The sequence below is a fragment of the Symphalangus syndactylus genome, chromosome 3 (genome assembly GCF_028878055.3).
Source record: "Symphalangus syndactylus isolate Jambi chromosome 3, NHGRI_mSymSyn1-v2.1_pri, whole genome shotgun sequence".
NCBI lineage: Eukaryota > Metazoa > Chordata > Mammalia > Primates > Hylobatidae > Symphalangus > Symphalangus syndactylus.
The window spans coordinates 133,910,653-133,935,762 of record NC_072425.2 but is presented as its reverse complement, the minus strand read 5'-3'; the positions used below and the strand labels follow the sequence as shown (position 1 = coordinate 133,935,762).

General features: G+C 39.3%; 1 protein-coding gene across 11 annotated transcripts in view; it reads left to right on the top strand.

Moving 5' to 3' along the window:
- Positions 1–25,110, top strand: part of SIK3 (SIK family kinase 3) — a 272,964-nt gene that overhangs the window by 191,602 nt on the left and 56,252 nt on the right. For all 11 annotated transcript variants that reach the window (XM_055273245.2, XM_055273251.2, XM_055273248.2 and 8 more), the window contains 2 exons: positions 20,493–20,617; positions 21,421–21,544. In XM_055273245.2, coding sequence (XP_055129220.1) covers positions 20,493–20,617; positions 21,421–21,544 — 249 coding nt within the window. The remainder of the gene's footprint in view (positions 1–20,492; positions 20,618–21,420; positions 21,545–25,110) is intronic.

Sequence of the window (25,110 nt, the reverse complement as noted above, 5' to 3'; positions counted from 1 at the left end):
ACTTTTTGTAGAGATGAGGTTTCGCTCTGTTGCCCAGTTTGGTCTTGAACTCCTGAGCTCAAGCGATCTTCCTGCCTCAGCCTCCCAAAGTGCTAGGATTATAGGCATGAGCCACTGTGCCTGACCAAAAAAAAAATTTTTTTTTTTTTTGGCTCACACCTGTAATTCCAGCACTTTGGGAGGCCGAGGCGGGCGGATCACGAGGTCAGGAGATCGAGACCATCCTGGCTAACACGGTGAAACCCCGTCTCTACTAAAAATACAAAAAATGAGCTGGGCGTGGTGGCGGGCTCCTGTAGTCCCAGCTACTTGGGAGGCTGAGGCAGGAGAATGGCGTGAACCCAGGAGGCAGAGCTTGCAGTGAGCCGAGATCGTGCCACTGCACTCCAGCCTGGGCGACAGAGCAAGACTCTGTCTCAAAAAAAAAAAAAAAATTAATGTGATATTATAGAAATTTAAAATTAAAGCGACGTCAAAAAGAGTGAGGCTGACTTTTTAGGCAAGGCTTTGCAAGGTGGCAGAATATTAGTAAAAGTCCCCATTATATCAGAATCTGGTTGTCATTTATGAGTTCTGAAGTATACCTTATCAGTTCTTTTAAAATCATAAGAGAGTGAGTATAATATTTGTATCAGTTTTCTTAGCATCAAAAAGTCAGTTTGCTAGTGGTAGGCATGGATATTTCATCTAGTCTTTTTAAAATATCCTGGTTTGAGCGGTCTTTGGCTTGTCTTTGCGGAGGCTATACACAGACCATCCTTAATTTACCATCTCAAGTAGTATACAGGATCTTTTCCCAGCCAGTGATTTCTGAATCCTCAGAGATTCCCAGTGTTCCAAGAGATTCATGTCATACAAAGTGATAATGACTTTTCTATTTTTTAGAACTTAATAAATGAAATAATTACTTAGGTCTTTCTGCCCTTCTTAAATGGAGTAGTTTGAGAGCCTCTGAGTATAAATCCAGTCTACCTGCAGGCAGGGCGCTAATGAGCATGCTTATGACTTGGTCATTCCATTTATTGTTCAAGTAGTTGGTCATCATAATAGCTTTGACCAGGGTGCAGTTTTTCATTGTATTTTATTAAGTTTACATCTATTATGGATCACTGGATTATATAAAGCATAAAGAACACTAATGTTGAAATTAAAATTGATGAGGATAAAAATGATAATTCTTTAATGCCTCAAGACAGCCTTCACCAAATTAATGAATTGTCTTCGTTTGGCCATGGTTCTTACACAGCACATCAAATTGTGTTTCTAGGGCCTCAAGAAACAAAGTTTAAAAATGTTACATTACATACATACACACAAAATATGTATATACCACATGTATATACATTTTTTACACACATATCCGTATCTATATCTATCTATATTATATCCAGTTTGATTTATTGGGACTAAAGACTATCTACATTCATAGTGTATTATTTGCAAAGAAGTGCTAATAAGTAATGACCCAACATTTGTTAATCCATTTCATTATTTAAAAACAAAGCATGAAAATAATTCATATAATCAAGTCTGGTTTTTAGGTTCAAACATGTAAGTGTTCCAAATCCTAGGTCATGAAAAGTATTCATCTGTTTTGTGTATTACAATCTCAGTATATTTGTGGCTTCCAGAACCAGGTGCCGTGGTTCATGCTTGTAATCCCAGCACTTTGGGAGGCCAAGGCAGGAGGATCCCTTGAAACTAGCCTGGGCAACATAGTAAGACCCTGTCTCTATCCCACCGCCTGCCCCCCTGCCCCATCAAAAAGAAAAAATACACACACACACACACACACACACACACGGCTTCCTACTAAACATGATATTATCAATTTTAAATACTTTTTCTTACATAATTGAAATAGTGTGGGTTACTTGTACAATGGGATAATATGAATTTGTCTTAAAATTCATAGTGAACTTTTAAATTAATTTTTAATGTACTAATGTAAAATAAAATGTCTTTTAGCTAAAGTCACTTCTGTATCAAATCATACAAAAATGACAAAATTATTTTTAAAATTTCTTTCCTGGGAGGTTTTTAAGATAATACATTCCTTTGAAAGGAGTTTGTGGGTCAGAAAAGCTGGAAAATAAAAAGGTAACTGTACTGATTTCTTTACATTCTAATCCAGGTATACCATGGTTTTCTTGATCAGATTGAGAGAGTCTCTGAACTGTTGATAGAACCTTCTTCAGGAAAGCCCCATTTCTCTAGAATATACCAATTGCCCCTCTGGAACTTTTCCTTAAAACTCATCCAGTGTTTATAATTATATAGTTACATGTGTGCTTGTTTCATGTGTATCTCCCCAACTGGACTAATCTGCTACATGAGGGCAGGGACCATGTCTGTCTTGTTCACCTTGTACTGAGAATACATTTGTGGTCCATCAAAAAATTGAGGAGTCAGGCCGGGCATAGTGGCTCACACTTGTAATCCCAGCACTTTGGGAGGCCCAGGTGGGCGGATCACCTGAGGTCAGCAGTTCGAGACCAGCCTGGCCAACATTGTGAAACCTTGTCTCTACTAAAAATACAAAAATCAGCCAGGTGTGGTGGCACATGCCTGTAGTCCCAGCTACTTGGGAGGCTGAAACAGGAGAATTGCTTGAACCCAAGAGGTGGAGGCTGCAGTGACCCAAGATGGTGGCACTGCACTCTAGCCTGGGCGACAGAGTGAGACTCCATCTCAAAAAAAAAAAAAAAAAATTGAGAAGGTGAGTACTTTATTCCTATTATCATATTTTCACATTACCTTTCAGTTGGGTTACTTTTCAGATGTCTGCTCTCATTTGAAGTTTTTTTTTTTTCTATTTAGCTTTGATCTAAGATCGTATTTTGTTACCTACTCTTAATTTCTAGGTAACACCTTAGAGCTTCTTAAGTGACAATCCTATCTTCTTTTCTCTAAAAGTAGGCTTCTCCTTATCAGACCATATGTCTTAGTTTTTAATCTGGAAAATGGTTTTTGTTTTGTTTTTTTGTTTGTGGTTTTTTGTTTATTTGTTTGTTTCTTTTTTTGAGACAGAGTCTCAGTGTGTCACCTAGGCTGGAGTACAGTGGCCTGATCTCTGCCCACTGCAACCACTGCCTCCTGGGTTCAAGTGATTCAAGAAAATTTAAGGGAACACTGATTCATCATGTTCTATAAAAGGCACACTAAAATTTTGTATACCATGATCACCTATCATTATTAGAAACTTACCTGATTAAATGATTAGGCTTTTATTGTCCTTATTGATATTCTTTGAAATCATGACTATGATATACTCATTAATGTTTTTAAGAATTCCAATGAGTACTGTTTGCATGTGTTGTAGAAAGTGTCTCATTATAATCCTTTCCTTTATACATCTAGTCAGTACTAAGTTTGATGCAAAGATCCTATATTGAGGAGGTGTTTGGGGATTTATATGAGAAGGGTTAGATGTTGCTATCTAGAATAAATAGAGTGGAGAAGATTGGTTTATTACCTCATTTAAAATAGCTGAGTTCAGCTATCGTACCTGCTAAGGTGTTTGGGGATAAAAATACATGAGTCACTCACTGGAAATGCCAATATAATGCTGATCCAAATCTCCCCCCAAATAAGATGATTACTTGATTCTTTTTTTTCCTTGAAGGAGTTTTCTCTTGTGTATATATGCTAAGGCTGTGAGTCGGGAGTTTTTGGCATTACTTCTCTATTAGCTCCTAGTGAGGAAGTTCAGCCAGGGGTTGAAGTGATTACTAAATCCTGAGGACTTCCCAAGATCTGTTTTTAAGAGTGAACTAATATTGTGACTTCTGAGAACTTTGAAACTCATCCTTTGTCACTACCACAATTCTGAGATCTACACACTTGACTTTTGTTTTGTTCAATTTCAAATAAAGCCTTTAGGTCATACAGTTTGGCCAGTGACATTATATAGGAAAAGCAGATTTAATTCCTTATTAGCGTCATGTTCCATTTTAATAGTCAGTAGAACATTCTAAATCCTATTTATATACTGTTCTTACACCAGTCTTGATCTTTGGTTCTTTGAGTCATTTCTAGCAGCAACATTTCTAATTATTAGAAATTTCTAATAATTGGAAATTAATCAAGGACCTAATTATTTCTGTCTTCATCTTTGGGTCTCTAATTGCAAATGCAGTATTGGGATTGTGAATCCTCAGAAGCTTTTAGCTTTGAAAACATGAAGGATCTTGTCACAGTGATTTTTGGTGAGGTTGTTCATTTAGGATAAGTAAATACCTTCCCACTTCACTTTTTTCCCCTCTGCTCCCTCTTCCAAGCTGTTTACTTATACAGCAAGGAAGTGAAGCACAAGTTACCCTTGGAAAGCAGGGTTGGCCGTCGCTCAAAGCTGTACTGTATTGCGTTAGGAGACACTGGGAACACTAGTACTGGCTGGAAAGTTGTGCCTAATCTGTTTACATCTGCTTTGGATTGTTCTTTGGTTAGCCAAAAAAGAAGTCAAGTTCAGTGCTCTAAAGTGGTAGACCAAATAAGAAAATTTCCTGTTGCAGTTGCCCTGATTTATAAATTAATGCCACCCATTTTGCTCTTTTCCCTTACCACATACACATACTCAGTTGATGATATACTTATTTTTAGGGATATCAGTTATTACTGCCTTATATATCCCCAGGCTCCTGATCTCACCTCCAACAAAGAATTCCAAGTCTCAAAACTGATAGTAAGCTCTGGTATTTAAGCCATCCTAGAAGACAGTCATATGGTTCAAATTAAAGTCTCCTGCTCTGTATTAAGAGAAAGGGATTTAAGTTGCCATTTCAGCCTGCGGACAAATGCTAACCAACTGGGGTGTTGGGGATTGGAAAGCAACTTAACAAATTATATTGAGAGCCATTTGCGAGTGGAGAAATAAATGACCATGGCCGCATGAAGAGACCAACTTCGCTCCACTCATATGGCTTCTGTTGTGTAGGTGTGCGTATCCATCTTAACCAGCTTCTTCTGTTTCTCCCTGTTCTTCCATAACTCTTTAGAATATTCATCATTTTAATGTTGAATCTGTAGGTCATACATCTTTCCCATTGCCAGTAAATAAGCGGTAAGGGATGTCAAGTATTGGCATCAGTACCTGAGAATTATATAAAACTAACGGTTCAGTGTTTTTGTTCCTATTGTTCAAGATGATGTCTTAAAGTCTTTATACTTAAAATAAAAATTTTAGTTATAGAATAATGTAAGCATACTATAGAAAATTTAAACAGCAACAAAACCGTTTTAAATATTCAAGCTGCAATCCCACCTCTGAAACCGTTGTTAACATTTTGAATGCATTTCCTTTTGTCTTTTTACTGTGCATGTTTTTCATACTTATAATCAGTGTATATACAATTTTATAGTTCCCATGTTGCTCCATATAGTCATCATTTTTTTTTTTGAGACAGAGTCTTGCTCTGTCTTGCCCAGGCTGGAGTTCAGTGCCACCATCTTGGGTCACTGCAGCCTCCACCTCCCGGGTTCAAGCAATTCTCCTGTCTCAGCCTCCCATGTAGCTGAGACTACAGGCATGTGCCACCACACCCAGCTAATTTTGTATTTTTAGTAGAGATGGTGTTTCACTATGTTGACCAGGCTGGTCTCGAACTCCTGACCTCAGGTGATCCACCTGCCTCGGCCTTCCAAAGTGCTGGGATTACAGGCATGAGGCACTGCTCTTGGCCTCATCATCTTTAATGAGTGCACATCAAGCAGATGTACCATAATTTACCTGATCTACCCCATATTGTTTTTGTTTTGTTTTGTTTTGTTTTAAAAGACAGGATCTTGCTCTGTCACCCAGGTTGGAGTGCAGTGGCGTGATCATGGTTCACTGCGCCTTGAGCTCCTGGGCTCCAGGGATCCTCTGGCCTCAGCCTCCTAAGTAGCTGGAACTACAGGTGTGTGCCGCTGCACCGGGCCCCATATTGTTTTATGATCTCACCAATTCTTGGTATTAGCACGATCCTCACTTTTTCTTTGGCATTTATTACAGCATTCTAAAACTTCAAAGTGTATTTACTTAACCTTTTGAACGTACACGGAATCCTTTCTTTGCCTTAAGTTTCTGTGTTTTTGTTGTTGTTGTTCTTGTTTTTCACTATATTGAAGTTGTCGTTCTTCTGGGTTTTTTTTTTCCTTTGTATTTCACCAGCATTTGGCCTGCTAGCACTCTTCATCTTGAGCCCTGTGAACTAAACTTCAGCTTATGGTAGTCTAGTTTACTTTATGTCCTCTGGTATCCAACTAGTGGGAATGATCCCAGGCCTTGTCCCTTTCTCTTTCCCAGGCTGACTTGAGCTGGAGCAGTACAGTACTCCAGTGTTCCTTAGAGCGATATGAGCTCTGGAATGGTAAAAGAAGATAGTTACCAAATACAAAGTGCCTGCGGTTTTGGGGAGATGAAGAGGCTCTGTGTGTTTACTGGCTGCTTACCTTTGGGATTTGAATAACTTAAAGATTATAATCAGAAAAAAAATAGATTCTTAAAAAAAAGTGAGGGGAGAGTTAAGATTATCTGAAAGATTACTAAAACTATGTCAACTTTCAGTTATACAGGTTTTTAAAAATATTATCTAGGTTTTTTTTTTTCTTCTTTTCTGGCTATGTTTTTTCATTTGATAGTTTACTTAAGTTGGACATATTGAAGGAAAAGAAGGAAAACCTAATTTTTTTTAGTGTTCTTCGTTAACAGCTCTTGTTAGAACTAAGGAAGCAAGTGCTATTATACACAAAAATGAATTTTTAAATTAACTATGTGTAGTGTATACTAGCTTTGTCTCTTACTAATATGGGTTACTGAGAAATAGTTATTAGTGTGGGAGTAATACTAATATTTTCAATCATATGAATAATAAGCATATTACTCACACCTAATTGCCATTTTAGCATTAATGATTATACCTACCACTAAAATATTTACTCCTTCTTTAAAATTATATTTAATGATAACTGGAAACTTCATCATTGTGTATATTCTTCCTAGATTACAGTTTTTCTTCATATATGAAGATTGCTATTTTCAACAAAACTTCAGTTGAGATCTCTGTCCTACCAAGTAGTTCCCAGTTCCTACACTCTGAGTTCTGATACATTCATTTCCTATTTCAAACTGTATCGCTCTTTTCTTCCCTTTCTCCCACCCTCTCTGTTCTTAGTTAATCAGTGAGTTTGTTGTAAGATATTTATTGAGTGCTTTCTCTTCCTGTCAGCACAGTGCTAGGCCCTAGGAAATCAGTGGTGAGAAAAACCTCTGCCCTCAAAAGCCCTAATGATTGTGGAGCTTAGATCCCAGAGCAGTGGTTCCAAGTGGCAAGAAATAGCAGTGGAGGAGGAAAAGGAGCTATTCTTGTCTCTTATCTTTCATTTATTATGAAATATTATGTTTATACACAAATTTTCTTTAAGGATCTGTGTACACGTTAGTGAATCACTAGAAGCAAACACCTGTGTAGTAGTTGGCACTCAGGTCAAAAAACTAGAAAATTTCATCAGCCAGGCTGTACATCTCATCACAACGATATCCTTCTCCCAAGAGAAAAAAAAAATTTTTGTACTTTTGTGTTAATCACTTATGTGCTCTACTTTATAGGTGTTTTTTTTTCTTTTAGTAGTTTTGCCACTGATGTAATGCATTACTCTGGAGTTTTGCTCCAAGGGATGCCGTTTATATTGAATATAATGTGTAGTGGGTCCATCCTTAAACAATAGTTTTGCTTGTTTTGAATGATACATGAATAGAATCATATTGATTATATTTTTTTTGTCTGTTTCATCCAACAGTCTGTGAGATTTATCTATGTTGTTTGTATAGCTGTGATTTATTCATTTTTATTTCTATATAGTATTCCATGATATGAATATACCACAAGTTATTTTTCCATTGTACCTATTAAAACTTTTAAAAGCAGAAGCCCCTATTGCTTTCAGTTTTGGGTGCTTACTAACAGCTGCAGCGAACATTCCTAAACATCCTGGTATACTCTTAAACATTAATGTGTATTCTTAAACATTTAAGAGTGTAAGCTGAGAAGTGAAATTGCTGGGTCATATGGTATGTGTTTTTAGTTTTTATTTGGTAATGCTGAACTGTTTCCAGTAGGTGTGAGAGTTCCACTTGCTCCATGTCCTCTCCAGTGCTTGTTATTATCTACTTTTAAATTTTTTCCCATCTGGCAACTGTGTAATGATTATCTTGTTGTGGTTTTAATTTTTTATTGTTTCTCTTTAATAATGAGATTGAGCTTCTTTTTTGTGTCTCTTGGCCTTTTTTTGTCAATTGTCAGTAGTCTTTTGCTCATTTTTCTAGTGGATTCTCTGTTGGTCTTATTGATTTATAGGAGTTTGTTTCTTTTTGATAGTCTGGATACAAGCCCTTTTTTTTTTTTTTTTTTTTTTAATGATTGATTGGTTGGTTGGTTGGTTGTTGAGATAGATTCTCACTCTGTCACCCAGGCTGCAGTGCAGTGGCATGATCACAGCTCACAGCAGTCTCGACTTCCCAGGCTCAGGCAATCCTCTTGCCTCAGCCTCCCGAGTAGCTGGGACCACAGGCATACACCACCATGCCTGGCTAATTTATGTTTAGTTTTTGTAGAGACGAGGTCTCCCTGTATTTGCCCAGGCTGGTCTTAAACTACTGAGCTCAAGCAATCCTCCTGTCTTGGCCTCCCAGAATGCTGGGATTACAGGAGTAAGCCACCACGCCCAGCCGAGTCCTTTATTTTATATGTTACAAATATCCTCCCTCACTTTGTGGTTTCTCACTTCATTCTCTTTAACGTGTGTATAAATTTTGGCATAATTCTAATGTAACCAAGTTTACCACTTTTCCTTTATGATTAGCATAGCATTTTGTTTCTTGTTTGAGAAATTCTTCCATCCCCTGAGGCCATAAAGATACCTGCCTTTTTTTTTTTTTTTTTTTTTTTTTTTTTTTTTTTTTTAATAAAAACATCATAGTTTTACCTTTCACATTAGGGGCTATAATCCACCTGGAATGAATTTGGGGATAGAGTGTGAGGTTGGCAGCCTATGTAATTTTTTTCCATATGAATAACCAATTGTTCCTGTGCCACTTCTTGAGAAATTTATCCTTTTCCCATTGATATACAGTGTCTACCATTCTTTTCTATGCATGTTTTTAAAAGAAACTTGATGCAGTATTCCTGAAGCATTATGTGTCTTTGGGAATTAACATAAGCAGAGCAAAGGGTGGCAGTCAATAATAAAATGAAAAACAGTAAACTGTAATAACTAAGGAATTTGCAAGTTTTTTGTTTTTTTGAGCCAGTGTTTTGCTCTTGTCACCCAGTCTAGAGTGCATGGTGCAATTTCGGCTCTGGTGCAACCCTCTGCCTCCTGGGTTCAAGCAATTCTCCTGCCTCAGCCTCCCGAGTAGCTGGGATTTCAGGCATCCGCCACCACACCTGGCTAGTTTTTGTATTTTTAGTAGAGACGGGGTTTTGCCATGTTGGCCAGGCTGTTCTTAAACTCCTGACCTTAGGTGATCCTCCAGCCTTGGCCTCCCAAAGTTCTGGGATTACAGATGTGAGCCACTGTGCCTGGCAAATTTGCAAATTTCAATAAAAATAATTATGGGATGTACGTGAACTTAAATATAAACACATACATGATGCTGAAAGCACAATGTGGGCCTGGACTTTGAGGGCACTGAGAACTGGGATTATAGGCTGGATCTGGTTCATACTAATTTTTCTTTAACCTTTGTACTGGGAATGTTACTTAACTTTTGAACCTCACGTCTCAGGCATAAAACAAAAATAATGCTCATCTCAATGAGGTAATAAATACAAGGTGCTCTAGCACAGCACTCAACAGAAGGTCCTTTGAAAAACAACTGTTTAATACTACAAAGTGCAGCACAAATGGGAAAACTGTTGCACTGGAGAGATGAGTCAAGGACAGTCCAGTTCCAAGTCTTTCTGGGATACATGGCTCCCTCCAGGGCTCTTGCCACTCACCTGCATGGCCACGACATTCGTTTCTAAGTACTCTGAATGTATTTGTATATAACTTAGGATTAGTATCTGTTGTTGTCATCAATCTTGGTAAGAAATGCCTAATTTTATTCACAGCTTGACATTGTAGATAACTCTGAATGGATCTGGATTATATTTGTAGTCCATTTCTGTGATGTAGCCTGTCTTTACAACAAATAAACAAAAATTCTGAGGGGAAAATGATACCATTTCTCATTGAGAATAATTATGTCATCATTTGTTTTCCCTCAGATCAAAGTTACATAACACTTGGATGAGATTACATGGATGCTGTAAGCCACCTTTTTCTGCTTTTCTCCTCTCTCGGCTTCCTTGTTACATTTGCCTGACTTTCTTCCTTTAGCCGCGCTTTCTCTCTCCTTTTTGCTGCATCCTCTTTCTATTCTTGCACCTAGGGAATAGGAAGTACCTCTGGGTGTTTTCGAAGCCTTAATTCTCATCCTTCCCTTTTCTCTGCTTTTTCTTTCAAAAATATTTTATCTTTTATTACTATAATTCAGTTTCTCAGAATATCTTCACTTAAATTTCTGATCACCTTCTCAAACTCAGGACATAAAGAAAAAGTAATTTTTCTTCTTCCCAAACCAACTTCTGCTTTCCTTAAGTCTGTCATCTGCTCAGACACTTCAGGGCCATATTCTCTACTTCTCCTTCTTTCTCATCCCGTATATTCTGTTTGTTATCAAGTACTGTCCACTCCTTTCAAAACATCTTTTGAATTGTTTTTTTCATTTTCAGTATCTCATCTGATCACAGCCTTCAATATTCACCTCACACCTAACCTCATCTTGCTTTCTAGTTTATTTTACCACGTCACCTGCCTGCTCCAGAAGTCCTAGCAACTCCTTATTGCCTGTAAGAGTAGCTCTCAAACCTCTTCAGAAAGAACTGTGTTTTACTGGTTCCTTTATATTCACACCAAAAGCGTGAGTGACAAAAACAAATACAGATAAGTTGGACCTCATCAACATTTAAAACTTTTGTGCATCAAAGGACATCATCAAGATAATGAAAATCCACAGAATGGGAGAAAATATTTGCAAATCATGTATCTAATAAGAGATTTGTATCCAGAATGTGTAAAGAATACTCACAACTCAATAATAAAAAGATAACCAATTTTAAACTGCGCAAAAGATTTGAATAGACATTTCTCCAAAGCAGATATACAAATGGCTGAAAAGCACACGAAAAGATGCTCAACATTATTGGCCATCAGGGAAATGTAAATGAAAACCACTGTAAGATACCATTTCACATCTACTGGGATAGCTGAATTGACAATAATAAGTAATAATAATAAAGACAATAAGTGTTGGCAAAGATGTGGAGAAATTGGAAACCTTATACATTGCTGGTAGGGATGTATAATGGTACAGCCACTTTGGATAGCAGTTTGGATACTTGCTAAAAAGTTAAGCAGAGTTACCATATGACCCAGCAGTTCCACTCCTGGGTATATATCCAAGAGAAATGAAACCATATGGCCACACAGAAACTCACATAAATGTTCATAGCAGCATTATTTGTAGTCGCTGCAAAGTGGAAACAACCTGAATGTTCACCAGCTGATGAATGGATAAATAAAATGTGGAATGTCCATATCATGGATGTTATTCAGCAGTAAAATAGACTCAAGTGCTGACATAGGCAACAACATGGATAAACCTCCAAAACATTATGCTCAGCGAAAGAAGCCAGACACTAAAGCTTATATATTGTATGATTCCATTTATGTGAAATGTCCAAAATTGACAAGTCCATAGAGACAGAAAGTAGAAAGCCTAGGGTTGGGCCATTGATGAAAGACTTGAAGGGTGTTGGGGAGTAACTCCTAATTAGTACAGGGTTTCTTTTTGGGGTGATGAAAATGTCGTAAAATTTCTTCTTTTGTTTTTTTCACTACCTTTTCCTTACAAGGTGAAAAATGTTCTAAAACTGATTGTAGTAATGGTCGCACAACTCTGTGAATGTACTAAAAGCCACTGAGCATTACACTTTAAATGGGTGAATTGTATGGGATATGAAATATAAGAAATATGTTATGGCCAGGTGCAGTGGCTCATGCCTATAATCCCAGCACTTTGGGAGGCCGAGGTGGGAGGCTCATTTGAGCTCAGGAGTTCGAGACCAGCCTGGGCAACATAGCAAGACCCTGTCTCTATTTTATTCTATATTTTAAAATTTAAAAATTAAAAAGAAAAAAGAAATAACATTTTATGAGAAAATATTTTATGAGAGACTTATAAAAGAGACATTAAGAATATGAAGTAATATATTTCGTATTCCTTATCTCAATAATGCTGTAGAGAAAAAACAATTGAAATAAAAGCAGTAAATAAGTGGAGCATGGAGAGTGTGTCATGAGCAAAAGGTTATAATAAACTCATAATCAAATTTTTTTGTATCTGAAGTCTAATAAAATTTTTAAATGTGGAGGAAAAAAAAAGGAAAGAAAAAATAGTAACGGTTCACAGGATGAAGTCCAAGGTCTTCATTCTGTCATTTGAAGCTGTATTTTATCTGGCATGATGCTACTGTGCACTCTTTATTTCTTGCCATATGCCCCTACAAACCCTTTATTGTACCCAGGGCAGTGTCTTGCTTGTCACTTGAACTTAGCAAGTTAATTCTAAGTGTTCTGCCCTTGCTCGTGCTCCCTCCTGACTGCCATTCAGAGCACCCTTTCCACCTTCCTTCATTGCCTCTGCAGATCCTGGCCATTCAACCAAGTTCTGCTTCCTTTGAGCCTTTCCCTAGAACTATCTTTTATGCCTTTGGTTTGTTAGAAGATCTAACACATTGCTCTTCCTATTGGAAGGGTTCCATAAATACATGTTACATAAAGAGTGAAGGAAATGGAGGAACTTATTTAGAGACTTGTAAAAGAGACATTAAGAATAAGAAGCTTTAGTAAATAATGAAAGATATTGTGAATTAGAGTAGTTCCAGAGCCAAAATAAGATGAACAAGCCTATTAAATAGAAATGGTTTTCTAGGTTCAAGTTCAGATCAAACTTAAGCTCTAAAGCTTTTCTTGGCCTGGTGCAGTGGCTGTTGCTTGTAATCCCAGGACTTAGGAAGGCCTAGGCAGGAGGATTGCTTGAGCCCAGGATTTGAGACCAGCCTGGACAACATAGCAAGACCCCCATGACTACAAAAAATTTTTTTTAAATAGCTAGGCATGGTGGTGTTTGCCTGTAGTCCCAGCTACTTAGGAGGCTGAGGCAGGAAGATGGCTTGAGCCCAGGAGATAAAGCCTTCAGTGAACTATGATTGTGCCACTGCACTCCCATCTGGAAACAGAGCGAGACTCCATCTTCAAAAAAAAAAAAAAGTTTTTCTTTACCTTTTTCTTTGGCATTTCTGACTTAAGCCATTGAGAATTCTTCCTCATTCTTTTTTACTCATTGCTTGAATTTTTGTTATGAGAATTTTTTTCCTGCAACTTGGATGATCTTTCAGTTTTTTCCAGTTGTCTATACATGTAGATAACTGAAAAAAGCAAAGCTCTTAGTGATTCTGTTCCATGTCTGTCTGTTCCCCACCTCCATTTCCTACCACACACCCCAGCATTCCCCTAGTACATCACTAAACTATCAACAGAACCTAAAATAGACTAGTTTGTTTTAACTGTATTTTTTCCTTCCAGTCCTCTTAAAGTGTGCAGCAAAATGTCCCCAAAGGCAAGCAGCTAAGAGAATGAAGAGGAGGTATTCTCCCATCCCAGTTACTCAGTCCCAGAAGTATTGATTGGAAGGCACTGAATTTTCAAAATGACTTCCAGATTTAGTACATGGTAATAATTTGAGGCTTTCCCACATGGGTAATTTAAATGTTCAGAAAATAAGTTATGTTATAGCTGAATGGGCAGCAAATTAGCCAGAATTTTAACTTATAAGATGCATAGCAATAGTGAAGATTAATGTGAAATACTAGTGAAGAGCCACTGGTAGGGAAGAGAAGACAGCCATATGCTTTCAATGAAACCGTCAATTTATAATAATATGTATATTGAAAAGGGAGAGTGGATCAGATCCTGTTAGGTTTGATACGTTAAAGAAAGAATTAGGATACCGCAGGCTCAGTAACTAAAGGAATCTGCCCATAATTGGGGGGTAAAAGGTGTCTTGTAGGCAGGGAATAGCAAGATTTTGCTTGAATGTACACCTTAGAGTTGGGAGTAACAATACTTGGAATGATTATAGGAGACCTCTCGACAGGTTTCTGAGACTAGAGGATTTTGTTTGGTGCATAATAGGAGATGAGAGCAAGCCAGTAGTATTTGGTTGTTGTTGAATCTTACAGAAGTCTTGCATTTGGTTATTGGGTCTAGCTGTTGAAGCCAACTGTTTGGATGTAACGTAGTGGAAGCAGGTGCTTCTGCAGATGTGGCCCTCTCTAGTTGTCTGGCCGTAATATATCATTCATTCTCATACACTCATTTCTCATATAAAATCCTTATAACTATTGGCAGTTATAAGGCCTGCAGACATTGCTGAAGCTGGTTGCCTTTGATATTGTTTTCTTTGTAACAGTTTCCTGTTTGGTAGATAAAATAACAAGCTCACACTATTAGGTTTGTGCCTTCACCTCCCTGGCAAAGTAAAATGCTAGAAAGGTTACTAAACATTAGTGGTTCAGAATGAGAAATCTGTACATTTTATCTGCTTATAGGCAAATTTAAACTCAACTGGTTTAAATTCATTGCTTAGCCTGTTGCGTGCTCCATTGAAAACACAAACAAAAAAACTCCATGATTCTTCTAGAGTTTGTTATCCAGTCATTCCAGTGCCAGAGTCCATCAGGCAGAACAGAATCATTCGCATTTCTCCTCTGCACTGTGGAGAAGAGGAAGGCTGATCATGGAAAAGGACCTGGTGAAGGTTTTTGCAAACCTAAGGATCTTCTTTCTGGATAATTCCCAGAGACATCAACTTTGCTGAATCTCAGTTGGGATTTTTAGCAACCTGTTCCCACTCTCCTAAGAAAAAATCTTAACAGTGACCAGTACGTGCAGACTTTAATTTGTAAGTGAAAGTTATGGTGTTTCAAAAGTTGTAGGTTAGTTGGTAGAGCGTTAAATGCAGTTTTGTTCATAGTCAACATTAAGTGCCCACTGTGTTAAACACTGTTAGATACTGTGAAAGAGAGAAGAATAACTAGGAACTAGAGAGAGAGGGTAGATCTTTACAAGAGAGGGTGTTTTTCAGGAGCTAGAAGAATACATTATTTATGTATTCAAATAATAAAGGGAAAGAAAATACAGAGTAGATAGGGGACATTTCTTGTAGGGGATCCAGGAGGACTTCACAGAAGAAGTATTATTTATTCCCATTAATGAATGAGAGTATTCATCTTCTCATAGAACAAGCTATAATAATTCTATTTGTGGTCCTGACTGCCACACCCCTTATGATCATTAAGTTAATTTTAGAACCTTGGGAGGGACAGCTAGGAGGCAGAGGCTCTCATTGCTGGCCAGCTGCCATTGTCAGTTTGAGAAGTCTCCAGTAGTCAGGAGGTGATGAGAGGATTGGCCCAGTGATTTTATTGCAGTTTAATTTCGTGACCCTTTCTTGAGTCTCTGCTACGTATTAGAACCACTGTGTACAGACTAGGATAAATAAAACGGTATCTCCTCCATTTACTAATTAGTGGAGGGTATAAACACACAATACAATTAAGTATAATATAAGGCAGAGGCTGGGCGCAGTGGCTCACACCTGTAATCCCAGCACTCTGGGAGGCCGAGTTGGGCGGATCACCTGAGGTCAGGAGTTTGAGACCAGCCTGACCGACATGGAGAAACCCCATTTCTACTAAAAATACAAAAATTAGCCAGGCATAGTGGTGCATACCTATAATCCCAGCTACTTGGGAGGCTGAGGCAGGAGAATTGCTTGAACCTGGGAGGTGGAGGTTGCGGTGAGCCAAGATCGCGCCACTGCACTCCAGCCTGGGCAACAAGAGTGAAACTCTGTCTCAAAAAATAAATAAATAAATAATGTGTGTGTGTGTGTGTGTGTGTGTGTGTGTGTGTGTGTGTGTATGGCAGAGCACTAACGGGATGTAGAGGCGTAAACAAAAGGCTGTGGAAGCACAGAGGAGGAAGCCATTGACATGGTGTTTTCTGGTGGAAATCAGTTAAGCCTCCATACAGGAAGTAATATTTGACTGGGCCTTGAAAATGAGTGATACTTTAAAGATGGAAAAGAAAGGAAAAGGCGTGGTACAGAGAGGAAATAGCATATGGAAGGCATGTAAACACAGGATGTGAATAGTCTAGTGATGCTAGCATGGCCACGGATAAATTGGAAACATAGGATGGAGCTGGGCTGTGAAGGGCCTTAAATGATAGTGCTGAGATGAAGACTCTTCTGTAAGTAGAAGGGAGCCAGCCCATGTTTTTGAATGAGGAGGTAACAGGATCTGGTTTGTGTAACTTTGTGCTATGAATGGATGGCTTAGGGAAAAATGAAATAGACAGGAAGTAAGCAATAGCATCAGTCAAGCTAGGGATGATAAGAGTATGAACTGCAGTGGTAGAAATGGAAATAGAAAAGAGGAGGTGGATTCAAGACACAGGGAGTTGAAGCAAGTAAGAGTTTTATTACCAGCTTGAAATGGGAAACGAGGGAGAAAGGACTTGAAGATGACTCCAGTGTTTCTAGTAACACAGGTGGTGATGTCACTAATGAGGGTAGAAGCACTGAAAGTGCAGGTATGACTTTGGAAAAGGGTGGGTTTGAGGTATTTCTTCCCAAGTAAGTATTGGGGATTCATGCCAGGAACTTAAGAGTGGTACCAGGGCCAGACATATAAATTTGGGGTATTTATATCAAATGCTGGTAGAAGTGGTGAGATTAAAAGAGTTAGCCCTGAGAAAACAGAACAAGGAGAGGCAGTTAAAATCAGCAGAGCCTGCTGAAAAACACCTTCTGTAGAAGGTAGAAAGAAGGAAAGCAAATAGCAAAACGAGAGTTGTCAACAAGAGTAAAACTGGAAAAGAGAGGGACGGGTTTCAGAGAGTAGGTAGGTGCTTAACATTTTCAGATGCTGTGATTGCGGGGAGCATGGTATCCCTGGGGCATGAGGGATTTCTAGCCTGTCACATGGGTATACATACATAAATAAAAGCATTTCTACAGCAAAGACTCGTTTGGCCGGCCATCCTTGCTCATTGTCTTAGTGTAGCTCCCGAAGACTCATCCCTGCTACCTCCCATCTGCTGCTTCTTGTAGCAGTAGGAGAGGGAGAGAAGAAGGGAGGAAAACTGAAGCACAAGGAGAGTTAAAATGTAAGCATTCTTGCTTCAGTTTGTAAATAAGTTGCATATTCTTCCCTTTGAATAAACTACTTAATTATAATAATGTCACTTTATCTAATTTTTAAATGGTCATAGATGTGTTTGTCATAAGAAGTAAAAATAACATAAAAATTCTGGGTCCAGCTGAGTAGGCTTACATGTGTTTCCTGATTCTAATGTGGTCTTAACATTATCCAGTTTCATTTGCATTCTTTTTTTTTTTTTTTTTTTTTTTTTTTTTTTTGGAGACAGAGTCTTGCTCTGTCACCCAGGCTGGAGTGCAGTGGCGCCATGTCAGCTCACTGCAATCTCTGCCTCCCGGGTTCAAGCAATTGCCCTGCCTCAGCCTCCCAAGTACCTGGGACTACAGGCGCACACCACCACACCCGGCTAATTTTTTGTATTTTGGTAGAGAGGGGGTTTCACCATGTTGGTCAGGATGATCTCCTGACCTCGTGATCCGCCCACCTCGGCCTCCCAAAGTGATGGGATTACAGGCATGAAGGCATGAGCCACTGCCCCTGGCCCCATTTGCATTCTTTTTTTTTTTTTTTTTAACCTTCATGTTCTTTTTTTTTTTTTTTTTTTTTTTTACCTTTCATTGCCATTCTTTTTTATTATTATACTTTAGGTTTTAGGGTACATGTGCACAATGTGCAGGTTTATTACATATGTATCCATGTGCCATGTTGTTTTGCTGCACCCATTAACTCGTCATTTAGCATTAGGTGTATCTCCTAATGCTGTCCCTCCCCCCACCCCACAACAGTCCCCGGAGTGTGATGTTCCCCTTCCTGTGTCCATGAGTTCCCATAGTTCAATTCCCACCTATGAGTGAGAACATGCGGTGTTTGGTTTTTTGTCCTTGCGATAGTTTACTGAGAATGATGTTTTCCAGTTTCATCTATGTCCCTACAAAGGACATGAACTCATCATTTTTTGTGGCTGCATAGTATTCCATGGTGTATATGTGCCACATTTTCTTAATCCACTCTGTCGTTGTTGGACATTTGGGTTGGTTCCAACCCTTTGCTATTGTGAATAGTGCCGCAATAAACATACGTGTGCATGTGTCTTTATAGCAGCATGATTTATAGTCCTTTGGGTATATACCCAGTAATGGGATGGCTGGGTCAAATGGGATTTCTAGTTCTAGATCCCTGAGGAATCGCCACACTGACTTCCACAATGGTTGAACTAGTTTACAGTCCCACCAACAGTGTAAAAGTGTTCCTATTTCTCCACATCCTCTCCAGCACCTGTTGTTTCCTGACTTTTTAATGATGGCCATTCTAACTGGTGTGAGATGGTATCTCACTGTGGTTTTGATTTGCATTTCTCTGATGGCCAGTGATGATGAGCGTTTTTTCATGTGTTTTTTGGCTGCATAAATGTCTTCTTTGGAGAAGTGTCTGTTCATATCCTTTGCCCACTTTTTGATGGGGTTGTTTGTTTTTTTCTTGTAAATTTGTTTGAGTTCATTGTAGATTCTGGATATTAGCCCTTTGTCAGATGAGTAGGTTGCAAAAATTTTCTCCCATTCTGTAGGTTGCCTGTTCACTGTGATGGTAGTTTCTTTTGCTGTGCAGAAGCTCTTTAGTTTAATTAGATCCCATTTGTCAATTTTGGCTTTTGTTGCCATTGCTTGTGGTGTTTTAGACATGAAGTCCTTGCCCACGCCTATGTCCTGAATGGTATTGCCTAGGTTTTCTTGTAGGATTTTAATGGTTTTAGGTCTAACATTTAAGTCTTTAATCCATCTTGAATTAATTTTTGTATAAGGTGTAAGGAAGGGATCCAGTTTCAGCTTTCTACATATGGCTAGCCAGTTTTCCCAGCACCATTTATTAAATAGGGAATCCTTTCCCCATTGCTTGTTTTTGTCAGGTTTGTCAAAGATCAGATAGTTGTAGCTATGCGGCATCATTTCTGAGGGCTCTGTTCTGTTCCATTGATCTATGTCTCTGTTGTGGTACCAGTACCATGCTGTTTTGGTTACTGTAGCCTTGTGGTATAGTTTGAAGTCAGGTAGCGTGATGCCTCCAGCTTTGTTCTTTTGGCTTAGGATTGACTTGGCGATGCGGGCTCTTTTTTGGTTCCATATGAACTTTAGTTTTTTCCAATTCTGTGAAGAAAGTCATTGGTAGCTTGATGGGGATGGCATTGAATCTATAAATTACCTTGGGCAGTATGGCCATTTTCACGATATTGATTCTTCCAACTCATGAGCATGGAATGTTCTTCCATTTGTTTGTATCCTCTTTTATTTCATTGAGCAGTGGTTTGTAGTTCTCCTTGAAGAGGTCCTTCACATCCCTTGTAAGTTGGATTCCTAGGTATTTTATTCTCTTTGAAGCAATTGTGAATGGGAGTTCACTCATGATTTGGCTCTCCGTTTGTCTGTGATTGGTGTACAAGAATGCTTGTGATTTTTGTACATTGATTTTGTATCCTGAGACTTTGCTGAAGACAAAAACCACATGATTATCTCAATAGATGCAGAAAAGGCCTTTGACAAAATTCAACAATACTTCATGCTAAAAACTCTCAATAAATTAGGTATTGATGGGACGTATCTCAAAATAATAAGAGCTATCTATGACAAACCCACAGCCAATATCATACTGAATGGGCAAAAACTGGAAGCATTCCCTTTGAAAACTGGCACAAGACAGGGATGCCCTCTCTCACCACTCCTATTCAACATAGTGCTGGAAGTTCTGGCCAGAGCAATCAGGCAGGAGAAGGAAATAAAGGGTATTCAATTAGGAAAAGAGGAAGTCAAATTGTCCCTGTTTGCAGATGACATGATTGTGTATCTAGAAGACCCCATCGTCTCAGCCCAAAATCTCCTTAAGCTGATTACCATTTGCATTCTTAAAGGAACAAGTACCACTTGCTTTATTCTGCCTAGGTTTACAAAGGGAGCAGTACTATTTCTGCTGACATAAACTGACCATGTTTATCTTTGTATTTCAGCTCATCTATATCTCTGTTTCACTGTTATTGTTTTAAGTGTCTGACTATGTGGTTTCTAAATGTTCTCTTTTTGCATTTAATGTTCAGACTTAATGATTTGGAATCTTTAGTGACTAGAGACTAGTGTTTGCTCAGTTACAATAAAAGGTTACAATAATATGAATTATGTCCATTTGCCTTTCTAGATTTTGGTTTCAGTAACCTCTTCACTCCTGGGCAGCTGCTGAAGACCTGGTGTGGCAGCCCTCCCTATGCTGCACCTGAACTCTTTGAAGGAAAAGAATATGATGGGCCCAAAGTGGACATCTGGGTAAGTACCTGCCTTCTATTATACCCCACAGCATTAGCTACCCTTAGTTGATGACAGCTATTCGCATCGATACATAATGATGCACATGAATTGAGATCCTGGTCACCTGTTCTTTCAAGTCCCAATTCCTGTGCAAAGCCTTTTTGTTCTTTTGAAACAGAGTCTCACTCTGTCCCCCAGGCTGGAGAGCAGCAGCATGATCTTGGCACACTGCAACCTCCACTTTCCAGGTTCAAACGATTCTCCTGCCTCAGCCTCCCAAGTAGTTGGGATTACAGGCACAAGCCACCACACTTGGCTAATTTTTTGTATTTTTAATAGAGACAGGGTTTCACCATGTTGGCCAGGCTAGACTCAAACTCCTGACCTCAGATGATCCTCCCACCTTGGCCTCCCAAAATGCTGGGATTATAGGCATGAGCCACTGCACCCGGCCTACTTGTGCAAAATCTTTCCTCCAATACTTACCTTGTGGACTGAGCCACAGATTTCAAATTTCCCCTTTGCATCTGCAACAGAACCCCAAGGGCCAGCTTGGATGGGGGCCGTTGCCAAGAACAGAGATTATTTCTACTGTGGCCATTTACCTTATCCTCAGAGAATGAGTACTGAGAAAAATTCAGGATGTTACGCTAAATTAATGCCTAGAAGCAAAGAAGATTGTTAACTGTTCTAAGATGGAAGAAAAATTTTATTCCGTAATCGTATGCATGACTCACCATCATCTGCATACACACACTACAGTGGTCTTTTTTGTTTCCCCTGATGTGATTAATTGTACACCCTGTCTGTTTGGGATGCAGAGCCTTGGAGTTGTCCTCTATGTGCTTGTGTGCGGTGCCCTGCCATTTGATGGAAGCACACTGCAGAATCTGCGGGCCCGCGTGCTGAGTGGAAAGTTCCGCATCCCATTTTTTATGTCCACAGGTAAGGGAGTCGCTAGCACATAGCTATGAATGGGTTCATAAAAGTTAGACCCACTCAGTTATCCCACGAATTTAGTGATGGAGTATAAATGGCCCATTTACAACGTTTTTTAACTCCAGCTTGCTGACCTGATGCCTCCAGGAGGCAAGGTTCTGTAGAAACAGTATACAGGTTTTGGCATCAGAGAGCCCTACGTGGGTTTGAATCTAGGCCCTAAGTGTGTCTCAGCTTTAGTGTCCTCATCTATAAATTGGCTGAGAGTTTTGTGAGGGCTGCTATTACTGTAAGGATTAAATGAGATAATGTATGTGAAGACTCAGTAGGCCCATGGCATAGCAGTAATGCAATAAATATTTTTGTTTCACTTCTGTCTTCCTACCCTTTTTCAGGATATTTCCACTTATTGGGTTCTCATTGCAATGTAGTTTTAAATGCCAAGGATAAAGTAGGCTTTGCATCTGAGTCTTGCTACTGCTTCATTTCCTATTTCTGTGCTCTTTGTCCTCCAGAATCAAATTTTAAAAATTTTATTTAATGAGTGGGCAGTAAGGTAGGCAGGTCTTGGAAAAATTTAACACTGAAAATAGATACAAGATGCTCAGAATTAACAGTATTTTATCACCATTTATTTGCACATAAGAAGGGAACGTTTTAGAGACAATGCAATAAGTCATATAGTTTTGCTTAATCATCTGTTTTCATTTTAAGGAAGAACATATGTCCACTGGGTTGACAGCAAAGTAGAAGCCCGTGGTAATTGCATTTTAGAACAAAGAGGTGAACCTTGGAGTAGATTTAACTTGTCTCCTTTGAACTGATAACTTCATAGTATAGAAGATAGTGCTAAATGCTGTGAGAAAAATAAAATAGAGAAGGAGTTAGGATAGTGGTTGGTAAGTTACATGAAACCCCTTCATGGAGAAAGTGACCTTTCAGCAAAGCCTGAAAGAAGGTGAGGGTGAATGCTGTGCAGTCCGAGGAAGAGCACCCCCTGCCCCCCGGCTGTTGAGGGGTCAGCGCAGAGGCCATGGGGAGGGAGCATGGCTGCATGGGAAGGAACAGGAAGGAGGCCTGCGTGCCTGGAAGGAAGGAGCGATGAGAGAAGAGGAAGAGAGAGGTCAGAGGGGCAAGAGGGAACTTAATTTTAGGGCCTAGTTAATGTAAAGACTAGATTTTACTCTGACTGAAGTGTACAGGATTGGAGGATTTTGACAGGAGTGACGTAATCTGAGTTTTGTTTTTTCCAAATTTTATGATGAAAAATTTCAAACATACAAAAAAGTTGAAAAATTTTGTAGTGACTTTTGTTTAAAAAAGATCACTTTGGCTGCTATGTTGCCAGTAGGCTGAAAGGTACAAAGGCTGAAGGAGGGACATCAGTTAGGAGGAGACTTTTACAGTAGTCCAGAAAAGAGATGTTGGTGGCTGGTTCCCAGTCTGGGGTGTCGAGGTGCAGATGGTAAGAAGTGATCAGATTCAAGAGATGCTACATACCATGTGTGGCAGGCACTGTTCAAAGCACTTCACAAACATTAACTCACTTCATTATTTTAACAACCCTATGAGATACATAAGATTATTGTCTCCATTTTACTGGTGATAAAACTGAAGCCAGGAGAGATTAGGCAATTTTCCCAAGATAACACTGCTACAAAGTGGCTGAAGTAGAATTTGAACCCAGGTAGTTTGGCTCCAACAACATTTAGTGTTGGATTTGATATGAAAGAAAGACTCCAGAGTTTCTATCCTGAGCAAATGGAAGGATGGATTTTCTGCCAACTGAGATGGGGATGACTGGGGACGAATACTTACGTTTTGGAGAGATGTCTTAGACATGTCATGTTTGAGGTGCACATTAGACATCAGAGTTGAGATATTGAATTGGCAGTTGCATTTAGGAGAGAGTTCTGGGTTGGGGATTATGTTTGGAATCCCCAGTGTATAGATAATAGTTAAAGCCATGAGGTGAGCTCACATTTTAGGCAGTGGTTACAGAGAAGAGAAGAGGTCCACGGATTAAACTCTGGAACATACCGATATTTAGAGAACAAGCAGGTGAAGAGGGATCATAAGAGTTGCTGGTGAGGTAAGCCAGAGGGCCTGCTGTCCTAGGAGACAAGTGAAGAAACTGTTCCCAGGAGGAGGGAGGAGGGAGTGAGGAGCTGTGGGGAGTGAATGCTGCTGCCAAGTCAGGTAAGAGGATTGAGAACTGAATGTTGCATTTAGAAATGTGGAGATCATTAATGATTTTGTTTCTTTTTTATCCCCCCACACCCTCGCCTTCCTAGATCATTAATGATTCTGAAGTACACTTTTGGCAGAGGAACAGGAGCAAAAGCTTGATCATGTGGTTGCAACAAAAAAGGAATAGAAGGAAAATAGACAAAGGAAGTAGACACGCTCTTTCCAGTTTACTATAAAAGGAAGCAGAGAAGTGGTCCAGTAGTGCTCTGGCCAGGGTCACCAGTGATCTCATTATTGATCAACTGCATATCCTTAGTCTTTTTCTTAATCACTGCCCAGCAGTGATTAACACTTCACCCTTCCCCTCCCTCCCTCTCTCCTTTCCTCCCTTCCTCCCTTCCTGCCTTTTTTGAGACTGGGTCTTGCTCTGTTGCTCAGGTTGGAATGCAGTGGTGTGATCATGGCTCACTGTAGCTCGACCTCCCAGGCTCAGGTGATCCTCCCTTAGCGTCCCAAGTAGCTGGAGCTGCAGGCACACACCACTATGCCTGACTAATTTTTTTTTTTTTTTTTTTGGTAAAGATGGGGTTTTGCCATGTTGTCCAGGCTGGTCTCAAACTCCTGAGGTCAGGTGATCTGCCTGCCTTGGCCTCCCAAAGTGCTGGGACTACTGGTGTGAGCTACTGTGCCCTGCCTCTTTAGAGTTATATTTTAGAGCAGTTTTAGATTCATAGCAATATTGAGTGGAAGGTACACAGTTTGCATGTACCCTCTGTGCTGTCCTACCTCCCTCCCCTGCTAACCCCTGTCATTATCAATGTGACCCACCAGAGTGGTATGTTTGTTACAATCAATGAACATGCATTGACACATTATCACCCAAAGTCCATAGCTTACATTAGGGTTTTCTCTCAGTGTTACACATTCTGTGGGTTTTGATAAATGTATAGTGATATGTATTCACCACTATCATATTATATAAAATTGTTTCACTGCCCCCAAAATCCTCTGTGCTCTGCCTGTTTATCCATTTCTCCCTAACCCCTGCAACCACTGAGCCTTTCACTGTCTCCACAAGTTTTTCCTTTTCCAGAATGTCATATGGTTGGAAACATACAGTATGCAGCCTTTTCAGATTGGTGTTTTTCAAATAGTAATATGCAATAAGGTTCCTCCATGTCTCTTCATGGCTTGAGAGCCCGTTTCTTTTTAGCACTGAATAATATTTCATTACCTGGATATACCACCCTTTGTCCTTTCACCTACTGATGACATCTTGGTTGCTTCCAAATTTTGACAGTTATGAATAAAGCTACTGTAACATCCTTGTGCAGGTTTTTGTGTGGACATAAATTTTTAACTCATTCGGTTAAATACTAAGG